General features: G+C 42.1%; 1 protein-coding gene and 1 long non-coding RNA gene across 2 annotated transcripts; one reads left to right on the forward strand and one right to left on the reverse strand.

The window, feature by feature from the left end:
* Nucleotides 1–56: 56 nt before the first annotated feature.
* LOC125303050 (histamine H3 receptor) lies at nucleotides 57–25979 on the reverse strand. Its single transcript, XM_048256577.1, has 3 exons — nucleotides 25733–25979; nucleotides 25181–25347; nucleotides 57–839 (listed from the first exon to the last, which is right to left on the reverse strand). Exons 1-3 carry the CDS (start codon nucleotides 25977–25979, stop codon nucleotides 57–59), a joined length of 1197 nt encoding a protein of 398 aa, XP_048112534.1.
* On the forward strand, nucleotides 12032–13718 carry LOC125305649. The gene is made up of 4 exons (XR_007195456.1): nucleotides 12032–12087; nucleotides 12573–12799; nucleotides 12887–13033; nucleotides 13617–13718. It is a non-coding gene; the product is annotated as an uncharacterized LOC125305649 (long non-coding RNA).
* Nucleotides 25980–26590: the final 611 nt, after the last annotated feature.

Here is a 26590-nt window from a genome sequence, read left to right on the forward strand (position 1 = left end):
ACAAATATTGTTTACGTTGCATTCCGCTTTTAATAAAAAGAGAGTGATCTGAGGGACTAAGGAGGTTTGCCGAGATGTCTGCTGGACTTCCTCCGTCCCGGGCACAGGATCTTGGCAAAGGCGTGGCGGAAACTACTGTGGCACACCGGGTACAGGAAGGGATTGATGGCCGAGTTGATCCAGAGGAGCCAGAAGGAGACCTCATACCAGTGGTCAGGAATGCAGTGGCCCTGACAGGCCGCCCGTATGATCATCAGCAGCGTGTAGGGCGCCCAGCACACGGCGAACACGCACACAATCACCGCCAGCGACTTGGCCACTTTCCTGTCACGGCTGAGCCGCGAGCCGCGCCGAGGCCCTCCGCAGCTCCCCACGCGGCTCTCTGGCGGGGACGACGCCCGCGATCCCAGCGAGCCCCTGTCCTCCTCCTCATGGGCCACCGCGGCTGCCGCCGCCTTCTTGCACGTGAAAAGCGGGGAGTGGCGGTAGAGGAGAGAGGAGAGCCGGACGCTCTCGGCCGGGGAGGAGACCTCTGCCTTGGCCGTGGCCCGGGGCTTGGCACTGCCCAGTCTCCTCCGGCGGATGTTCAAGTAGATGCTGAGGTTGAAGAAGGCCACTGAGATCAACGGGCAGAAGAACTCCAGTACGGAAGCGCTCAGCAGGAAGTACCAAGTGTAGTAGAACTCTGCAAAGCAATCCTCCTTGGGCACACAGCTCTGACCAGACACCAGGTCCCAGAAGAGGATGGCCGGTCCATAGAGAAGGAACGCCAGCACCCACACTGCAATCATCTTCCCAAGAGCTGGCCTGCTCATCCCTTGTTTCGCACGATAAGACACCTGAATGAATAGAGGAAAAGTAAACACAAGCTCTCCATACACAACTGCAGAGGCCAATTATACATTTTACATTTTTATTAATTTAGCAGACGCTTTTATCCAAAGCCACTTGCATATTATATTACAAGGGCCAAACTCAGGGTTAAGTGCCTTGCTCAAGGGCACAATGGTGGATTTAAAATACATATTTTAAATACAAAATAGTATTTTGTCATTTGTATTTGATTGGGTTGAAGAAAATGGCTTCATATTTTGTATCAAAATACTTTATGGGTGTGTAGTTTAAAGATATTGGCAAATATTTTTGGTAAAACCATTACTTTTGATGGTGTGATGACATCGGTGCTGACTTAGTAATTTCCCCAGACTTGTGATCGGAATATTGAGATTCAGGAAGATGATCCAGTGCAAGATGAGTGCTAAGTGTTAGTTGTTCAAACAGTTTCTTGAAAACTTTAACCATCAGTTTATGGTTATGTTACTGTATGTGGTTCCCTGCAACATTGCACAAAAAGTTGCCTGATAGGCTACGAGATGTTACAGGCAGGTCAGCATTGTTGATCTGTTGACTGTTTGCAGATTCATGGCATTTCTCATAGGCAGAGAATAGTTGTTTTGTCTCAAACACTGCCCACTTTATCAACAGAGTCAGTGTAGTGATGAAGGAATAGATTAAATAGACAGATATGGAAGGTTTACAAAATTAATTTGCTAATTTTCAAAATACAAAAATACAGTATTTTATTTTGATACATGGCGTGGCTACTGTATTTTGTAATTTATTTTCATACACTTAGAATTAGGGTATTTGATGTTTTATTTGAAAATACATTTTGATGTATTTTTGCCCATCTCTGCTTGACCACTACACTAATACCACCCCAATACATGTGCTCTCATTTATCAATACCAGATCACTGCACAGCAAACCCCTCGAGCCATCTGACCAGTTCCAACCAATATGTTCATAGTCAATAGTTTTAGTGTTGATCAGCAATAATTCATAGACTTATAAATATTAGTACGCCAAATTGATCCCAGTCCCAATCTAAAATCCTACACCATAATCTCTGTTTTAACCTTAAGCATGTCTGTCTGCCTTACAGTTAACCAGTCTTAATCTATACACACAGTTAAGATACTTGAGAAGCCCCTTATTCACCAGTGCAAGTGTTAATAGTGGTTTTAGACTACTCCACACAATTGATGGCAGGTGGGAACAGTTGAGTGTCCTCATTTGCACTTGAAAGAGATATATATATATAATTAAATGACACTGGATTGTGCATAGGAAAGCAGGCGAGAGAGAGAGAGAGAGAGAGAGAGAGAGAGAGAGAGAGAGAGACTGACATGACAAATGAAGTGCTTTGTTCACCTGTGCCCACAGATGCACTCAACTCGTTTTGAAAAGAGCCTAAAAGCAACAGTGCAGCTTTGTGTTCAACTAAAAAGCATTCAGAGTGTAAAGACAAGGGGCCGCTCAGCATCAACCAGTGAGTAAGAAGTATGATTTTCTGTGTTGGTGACAGTGGCACCATTTCCTTGGATTTAAGATTCATCCATGTGCACCAAAACAACAAATAAATGTAAAAGAAATGAAAATATACCCTCAATATACACTACATGACATGCAAGGACCCTCCATATTTCAGACACTGAGAATTTGGGAAGTGATCTAACAGTGAATCATTGAAGAAAAAATGTGTCCATAAATGGTTACACTTTACTTAACAGTATCAACATAAGAGTGACATGAAACTATCGTGAACATGTCATAAACAAGCCATAAACGTTTATGACATAACACTTCTGTTATTAAGTGACATTCAGTTTTTGTCATAACAAGTTAAGGTTAGGATTAGGGTTAGGTTTAGGTTTAGGGTTAGGATTAGGGTTCATGTGTCATGACAGTGTCATATGTTCATGACAGTGTCATGTCACTCTTATGTTGATACTGTCAAGTAAAGTGTTACCCAATAAATTAACACAGAGTTAAACTCTCCCACAAACAGGTAATTATTTAAAAAACAAACACTGATGTGAATCTTCTGTCTAAAGGAGGTGGTATAAGCACGGGGGCAGCTGTGGCCTACTGGTTAGCTCTTCAGATTTGTAGCTGGAGGGTTGCCGGTTCGAACCCCGACCAGTAGGCACGGCTGAAGTGCCCTTGAGCAAGGCACCTAACCCCTCACTGCTCCCTGAGCGCCGCTGTTGTTGCAGGCTCACTGCGCCGGGATTAGTGTGTACTTCACCTCGCTGAGTGTGTTTTGCCAATTCACGGATTGGGATAAATGCACAGACCAAATTTCCCTCACGGGATCAAAAGAGTATATATACTTATACTTATCTACCGTTGTCATTGGTTACCTATACTAATGCTCACATTTGTTATTGTTTTTTCTCTCTCTCTCTCTTTTTCCCTCCCACTCAAGGTGTGTGGCACACATACAGCATCCATTTGAAGGTTACTGGAGTGGCCCTGGGAGAGCAGACTCTTGAGGATCAAAGATAACAGTTCTTTGCATCCACAGAGATGAAAGGGAGAGGATGCTTCACACCCATTGGTATTCATTGCTATAATGTTATGTTTTTGCTCAAAAAACAAAAAGGTTCATTGTCAGGCCCCTTAATCTTCTGTCTACCACTCTGCATGTCAAAGAGTACAGAGTTTGCTGTAGGAGGCTGTGGTTCAATGCCAGGACACTATCCAGTCACTTCAATACAGCAGAAAGCAAATTAATTTAAAAGCACATTAATTCCACTCAGCCTCTTCTGTCTAGGTAGCCGTTTCTAGGGTCTGGGCCTCCATAGAAGTGTAGGCCTACTGTACCTCTAGGGACTTTAGGGTTGTACAATCCATGCTGTAAATATGTGGAGGACAGGTAGGTTACCAGCTGTGGCTTGTAAATTTGTGTGTAATCAAATTGAACCATTTCTCACAGCATGTTCTTTCTCCTTTTTTATGATGTAGATTAGAAGATGCTTAATTTTTGCAGGAACATGAAATCTTTTCTTTACAGCTTGACCCCTATTTATATAGTGTTGTATAAAAGACTTGGTATCATCTTCACACCTGTCATTTCCACCTTGCTTGCCAGGTTTTGCTTTATCAAGATATATGGTCTGGGACAATTACCCAAGCATAATTTGAGAAAAGCTTTCATAACATAATACTTCATAACAGTTAATAACAGTTAGCATGCTAGCAAACTTTTTCAATGGCATTTGTTACTGTTAGTGAGGCCATGTTTTTGCATGGGAAATGTGTGTTATGTTTTTTTGAGTTAGTCTGTGGTTTTATTTTATGTTTCTGGGTGCTGGGTGCTTTGTCTAAATTTAAAATGTCATCCGGATTTATATTCAGGCAAAAAGCTTTGAAAAGTGAGTAAAATAGGGTGAGCGATACTAGATTTCAAAAGCAGCTCAACATTTTGCAAGGTATAATGTGAATCAAGGGTACACTGTAGAAGCAGAGGATGCATTCTGACCACATAAAGAGAGAATGAGGTATACAACCTTTCTAATCATTGGCCATTTCCCTCACGGGATCAAAAGAGTATATATACTTATTCAATTGTTCTGTCCATTTGTTGAACTTCTGTTGATAGATTGTGTTGCTCATAGAGCTTTTTGGACATACAGTATTTCACCTGATTAGTCTTGAATGTGTTTCTTTGTGCTTTGAAATGAATGGCCGAGCAATGGTTGTTTATGACCTCTAGGGACTTAAAGGAGAGCGTCCAAAAACCTACACTGCAAAAAGGGATGTGTCAGAAAACAACACATGTGACTGTGTAGATAGCATTTTGACACATGTTGTGTAGATTTTAGCACACAATGTGTATTTTTTTTATAATTTCCGCTCTGGATAAATTGACACCATACATGTGTTATTCACTGATGGAACAGCATTTGTGTTTGCAGAGAAAATAAATACACATATTTTATCTGGTACCTATGAAACGCTCTACGACTAATAAAAATCATGAAGAAAACCTATCTTAAAGGTCCAGTATGTAGGAAATAATGGAAAATAAACTGTAACCATTCCAAAAATGATCACCATATGTTGTCAGAGAGTGAGGAAACACGATGAATTGAAGTAATGGCTTATTTGACAACATTACTCTAACCCGTGAAACCCCGTAAAACCCATGAAAAAAAATCAGTTACGGGGCGGAATCTCTTGGAATTTTCGTTTATGTTTTGAACGATTAATTCTAGAATAGCGTATTAATAATGGCTAGCGCGTCAGTTGTAGTCATGAACGCCTAAGAGGCAGGCAAATTTCCAAAATTAAAACAAGAAACAAATTAAGTGGACATCGGAGGAGCTTCCTGAGATGGTGACATCTTCGTCAAACGAAGAATATCAACGCAGAGCTGGCCATATTTCTCCACAACAGGTAGCCTATGCTAAACTTCATCTGCATCACTAACTTCAGCTACATACGTTGGTTAGAGAGGTATTTTTTTTGTTTTCACTGTTTCCGTAATGTGTAGCTGGGTCATGGTTGGAGAAACGTTAAAGCAGCTGCAGGTCAACTAACGTTAGCTAAGTCTTCATTACATCTGGCAACCCAGAAGAGGCTGCGTCTGGTAGTCTTGAGAACGTTCACCAGTGTTTTGATTTTGGCCAACAGAACGTTCGGTAACAATCCTACAAATCGCACCTTTAAAGGTGCCATGTGTAATGTCCGCCAAAAAATAAATTCATACTCCACATTCCATAAAAGATGGGGCAGTATACCTCCAGAAAGTGAGTTGGTCTACCCTAGAGTAACAACCGAGACACGTGTATTGCAGTTTGGCTGGCGGTTATATTGCCTCCCATGGCCGAAACTGGTATTATGACACCTGTCGGGCTGTGGCTAGTAATTTAGCATGCTAATTTAGGTTGATTTCTCTGCAGCACTATACCTTGTCATTTTTTTAATGACATCATCGCCCTTATTTCTTCTCATTCTTTTGATGCGTGTAGCTCATTTTTTGGATATTTTTACCTCAATTCTTACACATGGCACCTTTAATGTCGAATTACGAGATTAACGGCTGTTTCTGTGTTGACCAATCACGTCATGCCACTGTCTTTTTGAAATGCTGTTTCCGTCAGCCCTTTTCACTCACTCTGACCAACATGGGAGTAAAGATGCAGTCAGACTTGGAGACCGATGTAAGTATTTTTGTATTATGTTGTAGCGTTTACATTTCTCAGCGAGCTGATAATAACAAAAATAACCTTCAGATATGTATAAGATAAGTTTGTAATGAGTCTAATGTTAGCTGGCTCATGGTTGGTACCATAGACATAATATACATAGACGCCGCATTGGCTGCTGGAAACAAGAAATGCGGCCGCCATCTTGGACCGGTCATACTCCTCGTTGCGTTGCAGCAGAAGACACAAGATGACAGCACTGTGCAGCATGTTCCTTCTCAAATCGGCAGACCATACTCGGGGGATTTACTTTTCACAAGTAAGATTTAACATAACTGTACTATTGGTTGTATTTTGTGAATAGAATATTACCAGAGAGCTGAGAAGGAGCAATCTTTGATATTACTGTATGAAAATCGTAGCCATCTAGCTAGGCTATGTTTACTCGGTGTTCACCCGGCTATGAACTGAGACTTGATAAGTCATATTCCATAACACTGACTTAGATTACAACTGACACAAGAAGGCTATTGTAGAAATAAATCATACTAGATTTGACCGGCGAATTTTACACAAGTGGCACAGACTAGCCTATTGGGAAATCACTAGCTGCTACTTGTAGCCTAAGTGTGTTGGTGGTAGCCTCATTATTTCCTGAATAAAGTAACTTTTCAATAGCTCAACTTCTTTATTTATCAAGTAGCTTAGCCAGACAAGCCACACTTTTCTTGTCATGTGAAATTAGCACAATTTAAAGTAGCTTCCTATGTAGTGAACTAGCCTACTGCTGTGTTTGTGTTAGGCTACTAATACATTTGACTGGGTGGTAGTTTTGTGTAGTGTTTTATTCATGGCAGAGTAACTGATAGTTTAGCTCACTAAAATTTTGAAGTAGCTTGCCCAACACTGTATTATTCACATGTCATTTACCCTAACAAGAATAAGATGCCTCTCAAATTCCTTTTCATTCATTTATTTATTATTTTGTATCTCTCCAGAACAACTGCCTTGTTCAAGAAGACTGTGAATGAACTGAACGGTCTCCTCACACCCCTGGAACTGAGGAAGGTGCAGCTCTTCATTGCAGTACTGCAGGGCATCTGCTACACTGTGACTGAATGTTTGATTTATGAGCTCCACCTTCATCACCTGCATTCGCCACTCTGTGTCCCATTTTCCCATCGTCTGGTTGACTCAGTCCTCTTTTATGGAGTTTACCCAGTTTACTATGCCATCTTATTTGCCCACCTGCTGTCTGAAGCACTTTTGTTCTCAGCCAAAGTGTACCCAAGCAATTTTAGCAAGGTGGGAACATACAAAATGACATGCACCAGTTGTCGAAATCATAGAACCAACTGCATGACGGTAACTCTGTCTCACTGAGCCTGTGAAGACACTCCCTGATTCTTTATTGATTGCAATGAACGGGTTGATCTTAGCAGTTTCTAAAATGTTTCTTAATTCCTTTTTATTTAATCTCTTCATTGGGGCTGGAACCTTTCTGTGAACTGTAAATAACAGATGCTGTTGATGAACCCATTGACACTGTACAAGTGACAAGTCACCTTTTTTGTCTTGAATTGATGAACTGTTACACTTACTATGCCAAACCAATGTCTGTTTTTTAAGGATCAGAAACAAACCTACAAACTTGCACTTTACAATATTTATGGAACTTGTCTAACAAATGCTGTTGATATTGAACCCAGTTACTCCATTTCCTTTATGCCACACCAATGTCTGTTCATCACTTTATTTTTGATGGCACTGAACTGAAAATGTTAATGGATTTTTTTCTGTAAATTTAACTCATTAAAACTTGTATCAAACCAGTTTTTGTCTATGCTGTCAAACGTGGATTAGTTATGTTCCCAGTTTTTATATTGGATGTCATCACTTTATAATATATCATCAGAATATTCTATTACTGTTAAGCCCACTATGAATATTAAAATACACACAACCATGTTTCCTGTATCATACAGCTTTTCTACTGGGAGGTTTACAACTTATTCTGAGTCAATTTACCCAAGTTTGTCACTAAACCACATAGGCCTACTTGGAATACCCCTCAGATGTCTGAATGGCACTGATCTCACTTAAATGTTTATGGAACCTTTCTGTGGACTGAATAATGCTGTTGATGGAACTTTTCTGTCAACTGTGAACTATATTTAACTCATTAAACTTGTATCAAACTAGTTTTGTCTATGCTGCCAAACATGGATTATGTTCCCAGTTTTGATATCGGACGTCAGGTCACTTTATATCATATATCAGAATATTCTATTACTGTTAAACCCACTATGAATATTAAAATACGCTAAATCATGTGTCCTGTATCATAGCTACATGTATGACCTTTGCAGCAAAAAAAAAAAACGCGTGAGAATCTGTTCGGTATTCAGTGAGATATGATTAATTAAGTGCGCTGACAGCTCATCTCACCATCCAAACAGATTACACTGAGTGGAGTGGATGACCGTTCCAAGATGGCGGCTCCAAATCTCGTCAGCGCTAGTAAGGAGTAGCGGTCGATGCGGCGTCTATGTATATTATGTCTATGGTTGGTACCAGTAACGTTAACGTTAGTCTCGTATCGAAGTATGGATAACAACTAGCTAGCTTCTGTGAACATACGGATAACTTTAAAGTTACATTAACGTTAACAGTTGGGCTACATCGAGTTTTGAAAAGGAAATGGCAAGGTACAGAACCATATTTCAAGATTTAGCATTATTTGGCAATAAATAGCTCTCCGTAGGTTATTTTCATTGATATTGCATGTTAAGGAATGCTAACAGATAACGTTAGTTTAACCAGAGAATGTCTAATAAGGGGAGAACCTTCACTCTCGGAACTCTTCCGGTGTGGTACTGCATCTAAGGGCGCTTGCGGGCGAGTCCAGAATGAATGGAGGTCTATGGAGCAGTACCCCTCAAAATCCACTTTTCTTGGGATATCATTTTTTTTTTAAGTAATTTGAATATTTTATTCGAAAGGGGAGGCAAAGACAACACACTTGGTTGAGCGTTATATTTTTTAAAGTCACTTAATTGTTCTTAAAAGCCTTTCAAACGTGTCAATGACGTCATTCATTAGCATGATCATAGCATAGCATCAATGCTAGTGTGTTATGGGCAACAACGACCCAACCTGTAAGAAAACGAAAGGACATGACTCCCGGATTATTTCCCTTTTGATTGATAATCCATATCCATTTTGCGAAAAATTAAATTAAATCTGAGGGTTTCAGTTGTTAAATAGGTGAAAACAATAAATTTAGCCATGTAGCTCCATAGGACCCCATGTATTTTGGACTCGCCTGCGATCGCCATCTAGGTGAACTCTGGTGAACTGCAGCCAAATTCGGTTTGTGTGGGATTAATAGAGAGTGGGGAGGCTCTCCGTAGACGGGCTCTGGTTTAACGTTAGCCCTAACCATTACCTTAACTTAACGTTAGCTGACTGGGCAAAGTAAGCGGGAATTCATAAGTTAAGTTAGCATTACACGAATGTCAACATTATTATTTAAAGTTAACGTTAGCGTTAATGAGGCCAGACAAAATAACACTGCGCCATGAATTTAGTATTTAGGTTATTTATCGATATAGACAGTGTTGGAAGTGTGCCATAAAGGTTAATGTGGGCACTGCAGACATTTCAACCGTTACTGGGTCAGCGGCAGACATGTTAGTGCTACATGAACATGCATTCATTAGAGAGGGAACTTAGCGATGCTTCGTTTCGCGTGCCTATTACTGGCAAATTACTGGTAAATAGGCCTAGTTATGTTGTTGTCAGCTTGTCAGCACACAGTACCATTGAAATCATACGAACATTTTTACTTGGCTAACCATTTTTGTAAAGTGAAGGGGCTTGTGTAACGTTACAGCCCAAGTTTAATGTAGTGATGAAGTTAACTCTGAATATGCTAAGCTAACGTAATGTCACTTGAGCGCCATTTTGAACATTCTCTGCGCAAATTTGGAGGCTTTGGTGGCAGACCTGCTGTCGTGCTACATTTACTTACATTGTCATTTTAAATTTAATTTGCTTTGATAAGGACCCTGATGGCTTGGACAAAAAAATATCTTTACCATTAGCAGCTAATGTTCACTGTGGTGGATGTTGAAAAGTGAGCCTCATTTTCACGCAGAAAATATTGAAAATGGCAACCGTGTGACATAATGACATTGATATTCATTCACACACTCCTCACACTATACATAAGGGTAAATATAATTGAAAAATATAATTGATCACCCTTTGTCTTTGTTCCCAGGACCTTGCTCTTGAATCTGAACCTGTCAAAGTTCTGGCTACTCTGTTTAAAAATGAAAAAGAGTTTCCTTAAGGAACATTTACACTGTTCACAGTGCTGGACATTACATAAATAAAACCATGTCAGAGCAACCAGGTTTTGCATTTGACAGAGTTCAAAAACATAATAGTGATTTCCAAGAATTTGTTGATGTTGACAGAAATGTAGAAATCAAGAACTTTGACAGATTTCAAATCTTCATATCAAGCGCAGAAGCACTACCCCAAACAAATGCTGGAGACCTGTCAAATACAGGTATTTTATTTTTGAACTGTAAATGCATTGCTCATGTGTGTATAGAGCTCTGGGCAGTATGACCTGAAATGCATGTCACTGTGTATTGTTCCATGTACCAAGTAACCATAAATGAAATTACAGTTCATTTTGAAACTCCAATACAATAAAATACCGTGTTGTAACCATGTTATCAACACATGTGTCTTTCAAGGTGTTATTAGTTGCCTTACATTCAGTTGAATTAAATGGGCATCTGGGCTCTAAACTGAACATAATATTATTTTTTATGTTAAAAGTCATCTTTCCCTCTACTTTCATAAATATAGCATGTTCCAGTGCCAGATGAACAGGGAGGCCTGCAGTCTTTACTTAACAGCAAAACTCCAGAAATACTTGAGGAACACAAGAGAACAGGAACACTTGTTCAGATGTCTCAGGAGACATCTGGTCAAAGTCTTGATAAGTCACTTGGTGGAGAAGCATGGATTGTAAGTATTTATTCCACTGCCTGGTTGAATTTCCCATTGTCCTACGTAATTTAGAACGACCATTAACGTATGTCAGTGTTTCCCACAAAATGGAATTGTATTTGTGGTGGTGGTGGGGGGTTATATAGTTATACTTGCCTTGCCCAAGAAGTCGATATAGCTGTAATAGCTGTAATGTTATAGTGTGCTAACCTCGACAACCCAACAGTATTCTAACGTTAGCGTAGGGATACTGCTCCTTATATGCTTGCACATAACTTAATTAGAACAAGAGATGAATTAGTACAACATAGAAAATCGTTGTGTGGTGGTCAATGTTGATATTGTGGTGGGCCGCCACCAATAAGTCAATGTATGGGAAACACTATGTTATTTGAACACCTATGAAGATTTTTTTTTTGGCCGTATCACACTTGTATATTAATTTGCCGAACTCGTTGTGAAGTTTACATGATCTGTCACGATGCAAAACAAGCTGTAACATACAGACGTTCAGAACATAACAACATTTAGCATATGGCAGAGCTTAAGTTCATCAGAATCATTAATTTCTGTTAACAGACCACCGTGTTGTCCATTATCCCTTACATAAACTCTGTAAACGCTGAAGCTAAAATGGCAACTTTTCAGGCCTGATTGGAATCAAGAATCTGTGGATTTTTCTCTTCTCTGTCCCACCCACACAGTTACCCACCAAGTGCTGAAAAGCTCGCCCTTGCAAAGGGTATTATCACTACTTTCCCCTCCTTGAGGGTTCAGATTGACGGCAATGGAGAAGAATATGTAAGTTAAAGACCAAAACAACAGAAAAAATTGTGTTTTAAACTCTGGAATTAAATATTTTTTGTCGTCAAGTCGCATATAATGTGTCTTAATACATTTACTTTTTTACTGTCTGTTATATTTACAGTTATGTCATTAGACTGTTTGTGTTTGTGCTTAAAAAAAAAATCATGTATTCAGGAGCATTTTTATGAACCAGCGTCTCATTCTGGCTTCTTGGAGATGAGGCTGCGTAACATTCGGCGAAAGCTTGAAGCTGGTAAGCGGCGTTACACAAAACGCAAGAAAGGGTGTGACACAGGTAGGGATGCAAAAGTAACACTTTATTTTAAGGTTCAAATGATTAATGCCACATGCCTTACAAGTCACTAATACAGGCATTAATTAGGTATGTATTAGTGGCTAACATGTGAACCTTAAAATAAACTGTTACTGATGCAACTAATGATTATTTTCATAGTCAATTAATCTCCCTATTATTTTCTTGATTAATTGATTAGTTGTTTGATCGATAAAATGGTGAAAAAATGTTGCACATTGTTTCCCAAAGCCCAAGATTATGTCTTCAAATGCCTTGTTTTGTCCACAAACCAAAGATATTTAGTCCATTGTCTTAGGAGTAAGTAAAGCTGAAAATATTCAAGTTTATGAAGCTACAATCAGAATTTCGATGTATTTTCCTTAAAAAATTGTTGGCGATTAATTTACTGTAATGGTCAACAACTAATCGATTAATCGTTGCAGCCCTAGACACAGGAGCAAGATCAGAGCAGGACCAGGGGGAGAGCAGTGAGACCGGTGAGTGGATCACCCTGATGAAACAACTCAGGCCTTCTTCAGAGAACATTCCTTCAATCAAATCAGCAATGGAGAATACATACACCAGGCGCAGATCATGGATATCAAAGGCAACTCCTACATTGACTGAAATCTTCAATGAATACCCACGCTTCTTGGATATGCCAAGTTTGGTAGGTTTCCCATTGTAAAATATCTGATACTGTTAGTAACACTGTTGATTTAGAATATATTCTGAAGATGTCTCTTATTTATGTAAGATGGATATCGAGTTTGGCAAACTGGAAAAACAGACCAATTCATCAGGAAATGGGAAGCGAGCATCATTCCAAAGCTGAGAGCAGTTGCTGCCTTGGAAAAAGGTGGTGTTGCGTCACTTACAGAGGGGATGGAAGACCAGACAGATGGTATGTGGTGGTGTGTCTGAATGTGTCTAATGATATGGCATGCAATATCTCAAAGGTTAAGTTCAGAATATAGGAACCCTTGCCTTATTTCCTACTTACCAATAATATTAATTAGTCCTTTCTCAGTGTAATCCATGTTGGTTGATTTAAGGATAAGCACCTCATACATAGCCTGGTTAAAACCGACTCATTTACTTTGTGAATATAGTCTGGGGACTCATGATTGGGAAACATGTCCAATGCTAACATCATGACGGGGGTAGACTTAGGGTTAACTTTGAAATTATTGGTCTAGCCCAACCAATTACATTGATCAGGGATTCCTAATGTTACTTCCTACGCTACCTACATTTTACAAACTGACCATATACAGCATCAACGGTCAGGAAACAATGTATGTAGACCTACCTTTGCTCTACATAAATGTTCACATTCTTCCGACTGCAATTTCTGATATTTTCAGGCATTGCTACTACTGTACTACTACTACTACTACTAACCCTCTCTGGGGTTTGATGGAAACAATTTAATCCTACTTGGAAACATTTGTTATACCTTAAATCTGTTTTTGTTTAATTTTCAGATGAAAAGTGCTATACCATGCTGGTTGTTCTGACACATCTTCTGCCACCAATGCCCGGGAGTCACTGCAGTGTGAAATCATTCCTTATTGATTTTGCACCGGTATGTTTTGAAATTATGTCTGTAAGAGCCAATGAGGGGCCGACGGGTGCCAACGCCCTGCAATTTATGACAACTCATGCAGATAAAACACACGCAACTTAAGAAAACATCTTTAGCAATTTGACAACATATGCACAGCATTTAGAAACTGCGCTGCAAATTCACCTGTTGTCATTAAAGGGTTCAGAATTTTGGACATAGGACCTCATTTCCTAGCCTAGAAATCTAGACGCACCCTAGCGGCAGCAAATTAATTTCCTCAGCCTGTACGTCTAGTACCAAACCATAGGGATTTCTATTGGCTGACGCCGTGGATGTCATCCAATCACAGCGCTCTATTTTGTTAGAGAGTCTTAAGGCGGGCTTAACAGGAGAATGACAGTCCTGCGACAGTGAACAACAAGGAAGGTGGCTATGGCGAACGAAGAGCGGTTGTTTGAATCGGCGTCAACTTTGGAGGAGTTGGACTTGTGCTTTTCTTTGAAAGTTGAGCAACACAATGCACTTAAGTCATTCCTTTCGAAGAAGGATGTATTTGCCTTTTTTGTCGACCGGATACGGATATGGTCGTAGCGCTGGCCTATTGCATGCCTAGGCAGTTTGAAAGACAATTCTCCGCCCGCCCCTTGGATTAAGCGAGGTGAATGGTTCGATTCCAGGCTATACATTTCAATGATATAGAATGGCCCGCCAGGCTACCCATTTAGCAAGTGTGATATTTATCAGTGGAGACCGTTTTTAACACGTTTCATCCAGTCCTTCTAGTTGCAGAGTTTGCAGGTGCTAGGCTAGCGCAAGTCATGTGTTAGCTTGCCACTAAAAACAGTCTTACCCACTCCACAGTACACCCGAGGCAAATAAATTATAACACCAGACTGTCTGCAAGTGGTGACTTACAGAAGACTAATTACACCAAAATGTTACCTATGCAGTATAGTATGCACATTTAGACTTATTTTTGATGGTGTATTTTCAACTGTGTGTTTGATTGTTATGCAAGTGGTTTTCATACAGATGAACTATAGTTACTCTAAACAAATTACCATTGACAACACTTCTGATGTGGCGTTTTTTATTATTATCTCAGGGATCTAAACATGTTTCTTATCAAATGTATTTAATATGTATTCATACTTCTGATATTATCTCTTATCTATGCATATCCTGCTACACTTAGTGCAGTAGCTTTTTGTTGTACTTTGCACTCATTAAATGGCAAATATATTTTGACATATGTCTCCCTTTATTTTTTAATGATTACATAAGCTTGGTAATGTTAACACATTCAGTCAATTCTTCTAATTTTCAGCTATACATAATCAGCACTTAATGTTTTGAAATTATATTTGAGTGTAAAAATGTCTCACACACTTAATGTGTAAAAAGTATTGATATCACACATTTGTGTGTGAAATTTACCTGACACAATTTTTGTGTTGAAATGGCTCACACATCGATTGTGTAAAATAACACATTTTCTGTGTAAAATTACCTGACACAATTTCTGTGTTAAAGTGGCTCACACATCTATTGTGTAAAACGTGTTGGCATAACACATTTTCTGTGTAAAATTACCTGACACAATTTCTGTGTTAAAATGGCTCACACATCTATTGTGTAGTCCCTGAACACACTCACCACGTGTTAAAATTCTACACACTCTTTTTGCAGTGTATTCTCCAGAGAGAGACCGAGGGTTCAGGTCTTAAAATAGAGAGCTGTTTAAAGAACTACATTATCCATTATTAGAATTAAATACAAAGAGGGAAGACATAAATATTATGAAACAATAGGGCAAACAGTTGATCGAGTAGAGTATGTTCTTAAACTCTTCAGACCTCTTTTTGATGATGAGAGTCAAAAGAAATGTCACTAGCTTTTGTGTTTTTCCCATTGTAATAACATTAAACATGGACATGTTCCAAAGATTTAAATCTGCAGACTAACTTTGGTTTTACACACAGAGCATTGCTTTCATGTTCCCTAAACAACTTCCCTCTCAGCAACGTTTGGTTACGGGTGTAACCTTTGTTCTCTGAGTGAAGAGACTATCTCTCCACCCATTACATATTCCATATGTATGGGGAATTGATCTACCGGATTGTGTAACATGGATACTTCTTTAAGACACACCGGTGGCACCGGCCACGCCCTCGATTAGTGTTGTTTAAAACACCTGTGCTGGCGTGAGGTTAGTGCTTAAATATTGATCGACACACACCTCCGAGTGGCGAGGTGGAGAGATAGTCTCTTCACTCAGAGAACAAAGGTTACACCCGTAACCGAACGTTCTCTATCGTATCGAGACTCTCTCTCCACCTCCATATGTATGGGGAACCTCTGTAAGACACACCGTGAGGAGTCAGTGCAGATCATGCACCCGCGTAAATAGATAGATAGATAGATAGATAGATAGAGATAGATAGATAGATAAATGAATGAACTATTTACACTATTTACAACCCCCAGGCTTGTGAGCACTGCCAGACGCAAGTGTTCCTACCTTCGACCCAGTCGCAAGACCCTATCCTGGGCTTACCAGCCCTGCAAGATGCAAGGGCATAGTGGAGAGGTGAAGGTTGCTCAACCCCCCCGCCAGACGCAAAAGAGGTTAAGGTAACAAAAATGGACAGCCCCTAGGGCCATGCCAAGGAAAAGGAAGTTTAAACCCCAGGTGCTCCCAACACCCGCTCCCCAAAACACGGGCTGGCTGCCACATTAAGGGAGTAATACTTTGCAAAAGTTGCTGGTGTTGACCATGTAGCAGCTGTACAAATGTCCTGCAAGGAGGCACCTCGCCATAACGCCCATGAGGCTGCCGTACCCCTAGTTGAGTGAGCACGGATCTCTGGTAGAGCCGGCCCTTTCGTCTCAGCATAGGCCCGTTGTATGGCTTCCACCACCCACCGGAAGAGTGTTGATTTTGAGGCTGGATCCCCCAAGCGTTCCGGCTTAAAACATACATCTTAAGCGATAGCCACTTGAGTTCTACAGAATCAACCGGTTCAAAAGGGGGCCGTCGGAGTGCTTTCAGCACCCTATCCAGATCCCACTGGGGCACACCTGGAGATCTCATTCGTGGCATACACCGTTGGGCCCCTTTCAGAAATTGAGAAATCAGTGCACAGCAGCGTTCAGGTAGACTACGGTTTCCTACTCTCGATGCCTTGATAGCAGCTACCATACCTCTGAGGGTAGCAGCAGACTTCCCTTGCTCCAACTGCCCTTGCAGAAACTGAAGAATATGCTGTGAAGTGGATTCAAGGGGGTCCACCTGATGGGTTTCGCACCAAGATGTGAATCTGCCCCAGCGAAAAGGCGTAGGCTGCCCGGGCCGATTGTGCCCTTGCCGACTCCAATGTTTGGATTACTGGATCTGAGAGGCCTAGGGCCTGAAACTCTGCCCTTTCAGGGGCCACGCCCACAACCTCAGGTCCCGTGGGAATGGGTGAAACAGGGACCCCTGTGCCTGTGTAAACAGATCCCTCCAAATGGGGAGCTCCCAAGGGGTGCCATTCAGAAGCAGAACAATCTCTGAGAACCACAGCATGTGAGGCCAGTTCGGGGCTATCAGGATTACGTCCGCACTCCCGGTCCTGATCCTCCATAAAAGAGGATGAAGAAGGCCGAAGGGGGGAAACGCATAGAGCAGACCCAGAGGCCACTGATGGGCCAGAGCATCCATCCCTAAGGGCGGGTCGTCCCTCCTCAGAGAGAAGAACATGGCACAATGAGTCGTCTCCCTCGAGGCAAACAGATCTGCTATGGCGACCCCAAAGCATCGCCATATCTGTGCAACCACCTCTGGATGGAGTCTCCACTCCCCTGGCTGAGGCCTTCCCCTGGACAACAAGTCTGCCACAGTGTTCAGGGAGCCTGGTAAGTACGTGGCCCTCAGGGACAGAAACCGTGGGTAAGCCCAACTCCACAAGTCGTGGGCCAGGCATCCTAGGATGGGAGAGCCAAGCCCCCCCTGCCTGTTGACATAAGCAGCTGCCGCTCTACTGTCGGTTTTGACTAACACATGATGGCCCCTCAAGCGTGGGAGGAAACTTTGGAGTGCAAGGCGAATTGCTGTCAGTTCCAGTGCATTGATGTGTTGGCCCAACTTTTGCGGTCCAGACACCTCTGACCCCAAATCCCGCATGTACCGCCCCCCAACCTTCTTGTGAGGCATCCGTTGCCAGTAGTTGGCGATGCGTCACTGTGCCCAGCCTGCTGCCTCTCTCCAAGTTCCCTGGGTACCTCCACCATTGGAGAGCAGTGGAGAGACGACGCGTCACCCGAACTCTGGCTGACGAGGGGGACTGGGGGTTCAGACCCAGACTCAGAAAGCAACGCTGTACTGGCCGCATATGCAGCAAGCTGAGAGGAACCACATGAACAGTAGCCGCCATCAGACCCAACAGGCGGAGACATAGTCTCCGCCTGTTCTCAGCTCACCTTCCTGTGAGGGCGAAAGAGAGAGAGACAGGACCTGATGGTCTCCTTCCGCACCGGAGTCAGGGAGATCTGAGCAGCCCTGGAGTCCAGAGTCGTACCTAGGAACTTGATGACCTGTGATGGCTCCAGTTTGCTCTTTCTTACATTCAGATGAAGCCCTAGGCTTAGAATATGTTGTAGCAGCCTGGATATATGTTCGTGGCACTGCTGCTGACTGTGCACATAGCAGCCAGTCGTCAGGACTGAGGTGGCGGCCGTTGATGCCCTTGACGACGGCCAGCCCCTCTCCGTCTACCCTGGCGCTGAGTGGTTTGCCCGCGATGGTATTCCAGCCTATGCCTAAGGTCTCCTGGGCCCCAGCCAGGTTGAGATGGTGGGGCCTGGGGCATCTGGGCTCGGGGGTATCGACCCCTCTAACGAAAGGCTGATGAGCCTGCTAACTCATGGGCATATCGCCTCGCTGCTTGGGCCTCCTGTAGCATCATCAATGCACCAGAGCCGAACATGGCAGAAGGTTCAACCGGCAACCCGACAAGAGAACTACGGTCTGTCAGCTGAAGTCGGGACTGTGATAGCCACAGATGACTCCTTGCCACCCAAAATGCAGCCATAGCGCCCCCTGCTGCCACAGCCTGTTCTTTCATTGCTGTTGCAAGGAGGGAAGAGACGAGCCGAACCTCCTCCATTGACTCCTCAGTGCCACGAGATAAATGCCGGAGGTACAGTGACAAAATAGCTGCAGTGTTGGCCAGTTTCATTTGAACCGCCATTGCACTGTGCACCCTAAGCAGCAAGCTGTCCATTGTCCTGCAGTTCCTACTCGGACAGCTTGTCCGGCCCAATGCCGACTGTGCTGATGATACGAAAGCAGTCAGTGACTGATCAAGTGGCGGAGGACGATCGCAACCAATGCGCACGGCCACGCTGACATTGGCTAGCCGCTGGCTGACAGAGGACCATCATCGTGCTGCTGCTGGTGAGCTGAACTGTGCCAAGATCACAGCCTCAAAGTCCAGCAGGAGGGGGACCCCAGCCGACACTGGCCGAGATGCATCCTCCTCCTCAAACCGTGATGGAGGGGGGGGTGTGTCCTCAGGCAACGTGAGCTCTAAGGCCATTGCTGCCCGGCCCAGAACCTCTCTGAGCTGGGAAACTGCTGGTAGCTCTGGTGGCTCTGGCCCGATTTCGGCCGATGGTCTTCCCTGACCTGCTGCCATCATACTCTGTCCATCAGAAGGAGACAGAGAGAGCACATCAACACCAGAGTCCTCACCCATATGTGTTTCAAGGAGAGGCTCCTCCGCCGTGGGTGTACCCTGGGAGGAGAGCGCATTGCTCCGGTCAGAGGAGTCAGTCCTCTGCCGCTTGGGAGCATTACCGTCGTTTACCCATAAAAAAATGGAAACGGGCCTCCCTTGTGCAGAAGGGCATTATAAAACAATCCATGCATGTCGCTGGGTTATTCCTTGCGGCCTCAGCATGTCAGAAACCCAAGCACCTAATACATTTGTCATGTCCATCTTCCATGGGCAATGTAACTGCACATGCCACACAAGCGTGAGTGGGAGGATTGGCCATAGCCAGACCCTTACAGTGCACTGTTTAGAATACACTTACCTGTTTGATTGTCGTAAACAATATTTCCTTTTTTTTTTTTACCCTTTAATACAAAATGAGACCTTGCGTGGTGTTTTTTTTTTTTTACGCCACGTCTGGCCACAAGGGTTTGTGTGAGCTTAAGCAGCTATGGAGTCTGCACGTTCGCAGCTCATATGCACCATCTCGCGGTCTGTGACAGGTGGAGGACAATCAGGCAATTGCCTGGGCCTCGCACCCAGTCTCCTCGGCCGCGTTAACCACACAACGTGTGTAATACGCTGTACGGAGAAACTTACCCGATAGTAGCCTAGTTCAGACGGAGGAGAACAAACAAGCTGATGCCTGCCTTGTATGCAATCCGTTGTTCGGACTGGCTACCTGATTGGAAACAAAGTCGCAACAGTAAGGAGAATGAATGGATACAACCACCAGAGAGAAAGCCTTGCGACAGTTCTCCCACTACTCATCTGCGGCTTCAGCGGCAGGCAAGCGGCTGTTGTGCCATTAACGTTAATTGGGTTATTAATTATTCTTACCTTGTCTTCGAGTCACGCACGTCCGTGTGAAGATCAAAAAAGCACTAACCTCACGCCAACACAGGTGTTTTAAACAACACTAATCACGTGGCCGGTGCCACCGGTGTGTCTTAAAGAATCCACGTATCCACGTTGCACGATCCGGTAGATCAATTCCCCCCATACATATGGAATATGTAATGGGTGGAGAGATAGTCTCGATACGATAGAGAACATTGTAATTTTTTCCATGAATCTTTGCTTTAATAATGACGGATCAGTTCAGTTAGTTCAGTTAGTTCAGTTATATTCAATGCAAATACCTTCATTCCACCATGTGCAGACCTCCACTATAAATACAGCTTAACTATTTTTGCCCTGAATTCAGGAACATTATCTTATGGAGGCTTATGCAAATCAGTCATTTACCCTAAAGTGAAACGTGACTTCTCAGGATGGGTTTGTATCTCCAGTGATTATTTAAATAGTTACCAGACTAAACAGATTCCCTATATCTGTTTGGCAGTAGTGTTGCACAAGACATGGGGACAATTGCACTCAAGGTTGATAACTGTGCAGAATGAAAAGATGTTTTTGCTGTGCTATATTGTATGTATTATATTCCGTAGTAAATATGCATAAATATCTCCTTAGCTCCATGAATCTTTAAAGACTTTTCTATATGTGATGTGCTGAAAAGCTTACAGACCAGGATGCACAAGGCACATTCCAGTCTAAGGGCATTGTCCCTTTTCTCTCCCTTCACCTGCAGTAACAAAAAAGTAATTTGTTTGCAGAATGTGGGAAATAACACAACCCTTGCAATGGCTGTTTTAACAGCCAACACAAAGGGCTCTGCATTTTTTGAGGTAGCTTATTACTATTATGGTTAACATAAAACCACCTACTGTACATACACTTACTGACTGAGGACGAGTTAAATACATTCATTTCATATGAGACAACATGTGGATGATGATTTTCACAATTGTTCAGCCATAGCTGACTTACACCTGTCTACAAAAGCAGGTGTCAGTGAACAGATTTCCTCTTTCGGCTCTGCCCCAGCCACTACTAAGAAACTTGAACCGCTAATACAGATCACACACGCAACACACAGAGGCTGTGGATTTGACTCTAAGGGGACACTAATGTAACCAGGGGCCAAAATAGTTTTGAATGCCTAACTCATACTATTTAAAGGAGAATTCCGGCAAATTTTCACATAGATCTCTGTTTCTTGAGTTGCTGCAGCCAACAGCTAAGGCTACACTCTACAGTGCTACACTCTGGGGGCATGTCCATGAGCCCCCATGTTCAGAGTGTAGCACTGGCAGCTGTAGCTGTTGGCTGCAGCAACTCGAGCTAGGTAGAACCGACTGTTTACGGGGGGTTCCATACCGACAGTACTCGGTGACCTCGAAAAACAGAGATCTGTGTGAAAAATCGCTGGAATTCTCCTTTAAGAGCCATTAACCCCAAGACCAATGGGCCTCATTCACCAATATCTTCCTAAGAATTTTCTTAACTGTGTTCTTAAGAAGGTCCTATACGAAAACTCTTGGGCAGATTCACGAAGGTGTTCTTAAACCTCAGAATCGTTCGCAGTTTTGTTCTTATCATGCTGAATCCCATTTCTTCTTAAGTTGATGGGGCGTGCCAATTGTTCTTAATTAGCATAGTTGAACGCCCTGTCAATTACCATAAAAGGGCATGATACTGCAGTGTGCACTCAAATTGAGGCTGAGGCACCAGCTTTCATTTGTATCACAGTGTTTCCCATATATTGACTTATTTGTTGCGGTCCTCCACAATATCAACATTGACCACCACAAAATGATTTTCCAGGTTGTATTAAATTGTGCTTAAATCTGGTAAGCATCATAACCACACTGTGCTAATTGTTAAAAAAAACTGTTGTATTCAAGTTAATTCTTCAAACCAACCACCACAAATGGAATTCCATTCTGTGGGAAACACTGTACCATATATTATAAACTGAGCAAGACAATTTTGATTACCGTATATGACACATGCTTTGAAGTGAAAGCAATGCTGCAGGAATTGAACAGTAAAGTGAGTCATTATATAAAAAGTGAAAGTGTTATTTGTTGTGTTATTTATTCTAAAATACATTAATGCTTTGTAAAATAGTGGGATTTATTTTATTGAAAAATAATTATAATATATTTATTCAAAAATATCCTAAATGATAAAATATATAGTTGTAATTTAAATTCTATTATATTTTACACCTGCAATGCAATAACCATTGATTTTGTACAAACAAGTCAGTTCTCAAATGTGCATAAGAATGCTCTTGAGTGTTCGTAGATTCTGTTCTTACCTAAGAACAAGACAACATTGGTGAATACCATAATCTTCGTAAAAACTGCGTAAGTGGGTTTTAAGAACAAATTTCTTTGGTTGGTGAATGAGGCCCAATGACTATAATGAAAACTGAAATGAACCCTGATGACATCGTTCTTCATGTCGTTATTGTTGTAGTTTATATGTGGATTTTGGTATTCATATTAGCTAGTGATATTTTTTGCCGGTATTGTTATAGTTATCGTTCTTGCTGTGAACGACCCTTTGCACTGTGCTCAAAAGTAAAGCCAATACTCGTTTTGGTCTGCACTTGGTCTCTTTTCAGTGCAGTTTGATAGAGTCTGAACTAAATTACAGACAGCTTGTATGTCTCCCCCTTAAAACCTCAGTCAGAGGACAATTTTAAACGGCTCTCTCAGGAGTACTCTCCCACTGCTATTGTGTGTGTCATCTGTCACCAGATATCTGCCATGTCAAATGGGAAACTTTCACTTGGTTTCTCAACTGAACAAAATGGAGCCTAACTGGATAATACTCTTTTCTGTCCAAGGACAGTCCAGAGCAATGACAGCTGACATAAAAACCTGATTTCGGGTTGTAGAATTTACAGCAGTATTTTTCTTTGTTGATTTTAGGCTTTGAGGCTTTCCATGGTCTGCCCTCCAGAGTTAGTACACTAGAACATTGCATTTCCTATGGCCTCATACAATATCTCAATTATTTTAAATAGATCTTAATTTGGGTTTCGTTTTTCGGTGGGGCCGTTATATCTGAACGACATAAACGGTCATATGGAAGTCCAAACTTAGCCGGTTGTTCTACTGCAACCCCCCCGCCCTAGTATTTCCTCCGAACATTATGTAAATGTGCTGTGTCTGAATGAAGCGTAGAACCTGCGGTCAAAATTCGCACCTCGTGAGAGGGCGTGTCGATGACGTTTCTTTCGTGCGTCTATGTGGTGGGGGCACTTAAATCTGACTTAAGGCCATAAATCCCAATGTCATGATGGAGTGGCATAGTGCTGTACAGAAAATCTCCAATCTGGATCATAGCTGATGAGGACAACGTTGAAGACTGACACAGTGCACAGCAAGTAGTTCATGACCAGCCACATCTTTCTTGTAAACTAAGGTTTCAAATACAGCTGGTTACTCAATTTCAAAGAAGATACACATCTGTGTTGCTTAATACTGACGCCATCAGCGCAGTCATTGGTTGTGTTCAACAGCACTCCTAACCATACTCCTCTGTCATTGATTGTATAAAGCCCACCCCATGGCAAATAAATGGTTGTGATTGGTTCCTGGGTTTTTGGTGATTTGGACATGGGCTTGAATGGGAAAGTGGCTAGATAGTTCAGAAAGCGTACCACCTATGGGAGGGAGTGAGGCTAAAACATAACTATAGCGAAATGAGAGAGCAGTGACCCCACCCGGTCTTGAAGCCAAGTCTCCGGAGCACTAACCATGCAGCTTGACTGCAACGCCAAAGTGGCAGGCTCTTTGGCAGTCAGAGCGCATACTCAACCGTAGTGATGACACTCTGTCACAATGACCACTAGCATTCCACACTCACCCCTATTCATTTTGGCATCATTTTGACATCAAATAATCTGAAGCGTTTTAAACCTTTATGTGGCCATTGTTTATTTTCAGAGAAGTACATCGTTGTAGACAGTCTCATACACCAGACTGTCTCTATAACCTAATGGAGGTCATAAACTCACTTTATGACCCCATAATCAAAATATTTCTAAACCTTTGCTAAAAATCATGTCATCATGAACATGTGACATTGCACAGGAGAGAAGTAACCATATTGACAAAGAAAAGCTGGAAGGTAATCTGGCCCATGGGAAGGCCAAAGATATTATAAAAATATTCAGTCACCACCGACCAAAACCTGCACTCAAACTCGAAATACTGCACATTCTCAACTTTCTAGGCGCAGCTACCAAACGATTTACCGTGTTTCAGCCTGTTGTGCAAAGACATATCTATGTCATTAAACTGTTTTTGAGGATGCGCAGACCTAACAGGAATAGGAAACTGGTTCAAATTGACTTCATTTCTCTCCATTCAAGTCTTACAACGTGGCTCTGTCCATTTCTTTTGTTGTCAAGGGGCCAGGCAGATCTGCAGAGCAAATTCAAATGTGCTCACAGATTTGTCTGGGTTCACTCTAAAACATGTTTAGTCACCTGTGTGAACACAGTCGTAGGTCTACTGCAACTGTATTTTATCAGCCTGATCTACAGTCAGTAGCCTTAAACCTTCAACTCTCTAGTGATTGCAATATGATTAAAGTAACCCATGTCCCTGGTAACCCATTTAATCAATACAGCAGAAATCATAAGGACCGATATCAATCCAATTATTGCAGGTAGGCATAACATGTATTCCAAAAGATTACATGGAATTAAAAGGCACTGCCTTAGCAACACCATAAGATTTCCAGGTGAAGCATAATGGTCTTAGACAATGACATATACAGGCAATATCTAGAATCAATCAATAGGGGACTTTGTCACATTGGTTCTAAGCTTAGGCTACTTCTCTCTCTAGCTCTCTCTTACCGCTTGGGTAACAGACTGGAAACGATCATAGCTGATGAGGACGATGTTGAAGACTGACGCAGTGCACAGCAAGTAGTCCATTACCAGCCACAGCTTACACAGTCCCCTACCCAACATCCATCGACCAGAGAGGATGTATGGGATGTACACAGGAATGCAGAAAACACCTAGGTGAAATGAAATGTTATTCTTAATAGTTTTATAATGAAGTAAATCTCTCTATCAAATATTTGATTTACTCTTATTGTCTGAAGCTACTTTCTTTCAGAATATGGTAGCCTAATAACTGAATCATAGCCTACCGTCTGTTTTGAAATTCCCAGAGCGAGTGATTCGTGGCTTTAATGAGACATGCGAGTGTCCCTTACGGACACTTTAAACCAACAGGAAACACAAATAAATAGCCTCTATCTTCAGCCATCGTATCCTGTTTGTAGGCTACTATTAGACTAGAGACATGTAAAAAATAGCCTATCTCATACCATGCAACATATTCTTACATTGTATCAAATATCATGAAATATACAGGATGAAGGTGATGTGCCTACTCACCAAGAAGAAAATCGGATATCGCCAAATTCAAGAAAAAATAGTTACTTTGCCTCCTTAAACTTTTGTCAACTTTGAAGGCAAATATGACCAGCGCGTTGCCCGAGATCGTCACAACTACCAACGTGACCATCATCACCGCCAGAATAACCATCACCGGTCCGGCAAAAGTGGACTCATCTATTAATTTTGTGGAGTTGTTGGCCATAACATTCCGTGTGGCGTTTAGGACAGCTGCGTCACCTCCCATTATCGTCGCGCATCAAACAGAGAAGATGCTGTTGTAACTGACAATAAGTAACCAAAAGCGTCAAAAAGTCAAACTACTACACTAATCCTTTTTAATTCGACTTTGAGTACGCTCATTCATGTGTGCATCGTTCATGCATTCGTTCGCGACGCTCCACACGTCGTCTTCATTTGCCCATCTGGCCCTAGCAAGTGAGGTCCGCTGCTGTGTGGAAGTGTGAATGACCGCTGTCAAATATGACATGCGCCGAACATAGTATTTCTTTTCCGCCCACTTCTATCCTAACGTGAATGACTGAATGAGGTTAATAAATATTGTTTGAACTAACTCTTAAAATGGCTATAGGACCTATCAATGCACCAAACTGCGGAATTGCTGTAGTTATAATTGTGGCCAAATGTGTTGCTACTTCCACAAAAAAAAGAATTATCTAAATTATCAGAAATAATTTGAAATGGACAAAAGTGATCACTTTCAACAAGTAGCTCTGTTGCTCAAACGAGGCTATAGAGGAGGGCCTGGGTGGTAAACGCAAATCCTAGGGATGTCTGCCTCCTTGTTGTTCCTGTCAAGGTTGCCATCAACAGACATACTGTAGGCAAGATAAAATA

The sequence above is a fragment of the Alosa alosa genome, chromosome 1 (assembly GCF_017589495.1).
Source record: "Alosa alosa isolate M-15738 ecotype Scorff River chromosome 1, AALO_Geno_1.1, whole genome shotgun sequence".
NCBI classification, from domain to species: domain Eukaryota; kingdom Metazoa; phylum Chordata; class Actinopteri; order Clupeiformes; family Clupeidae; genus Alosa; species Alosa alosa.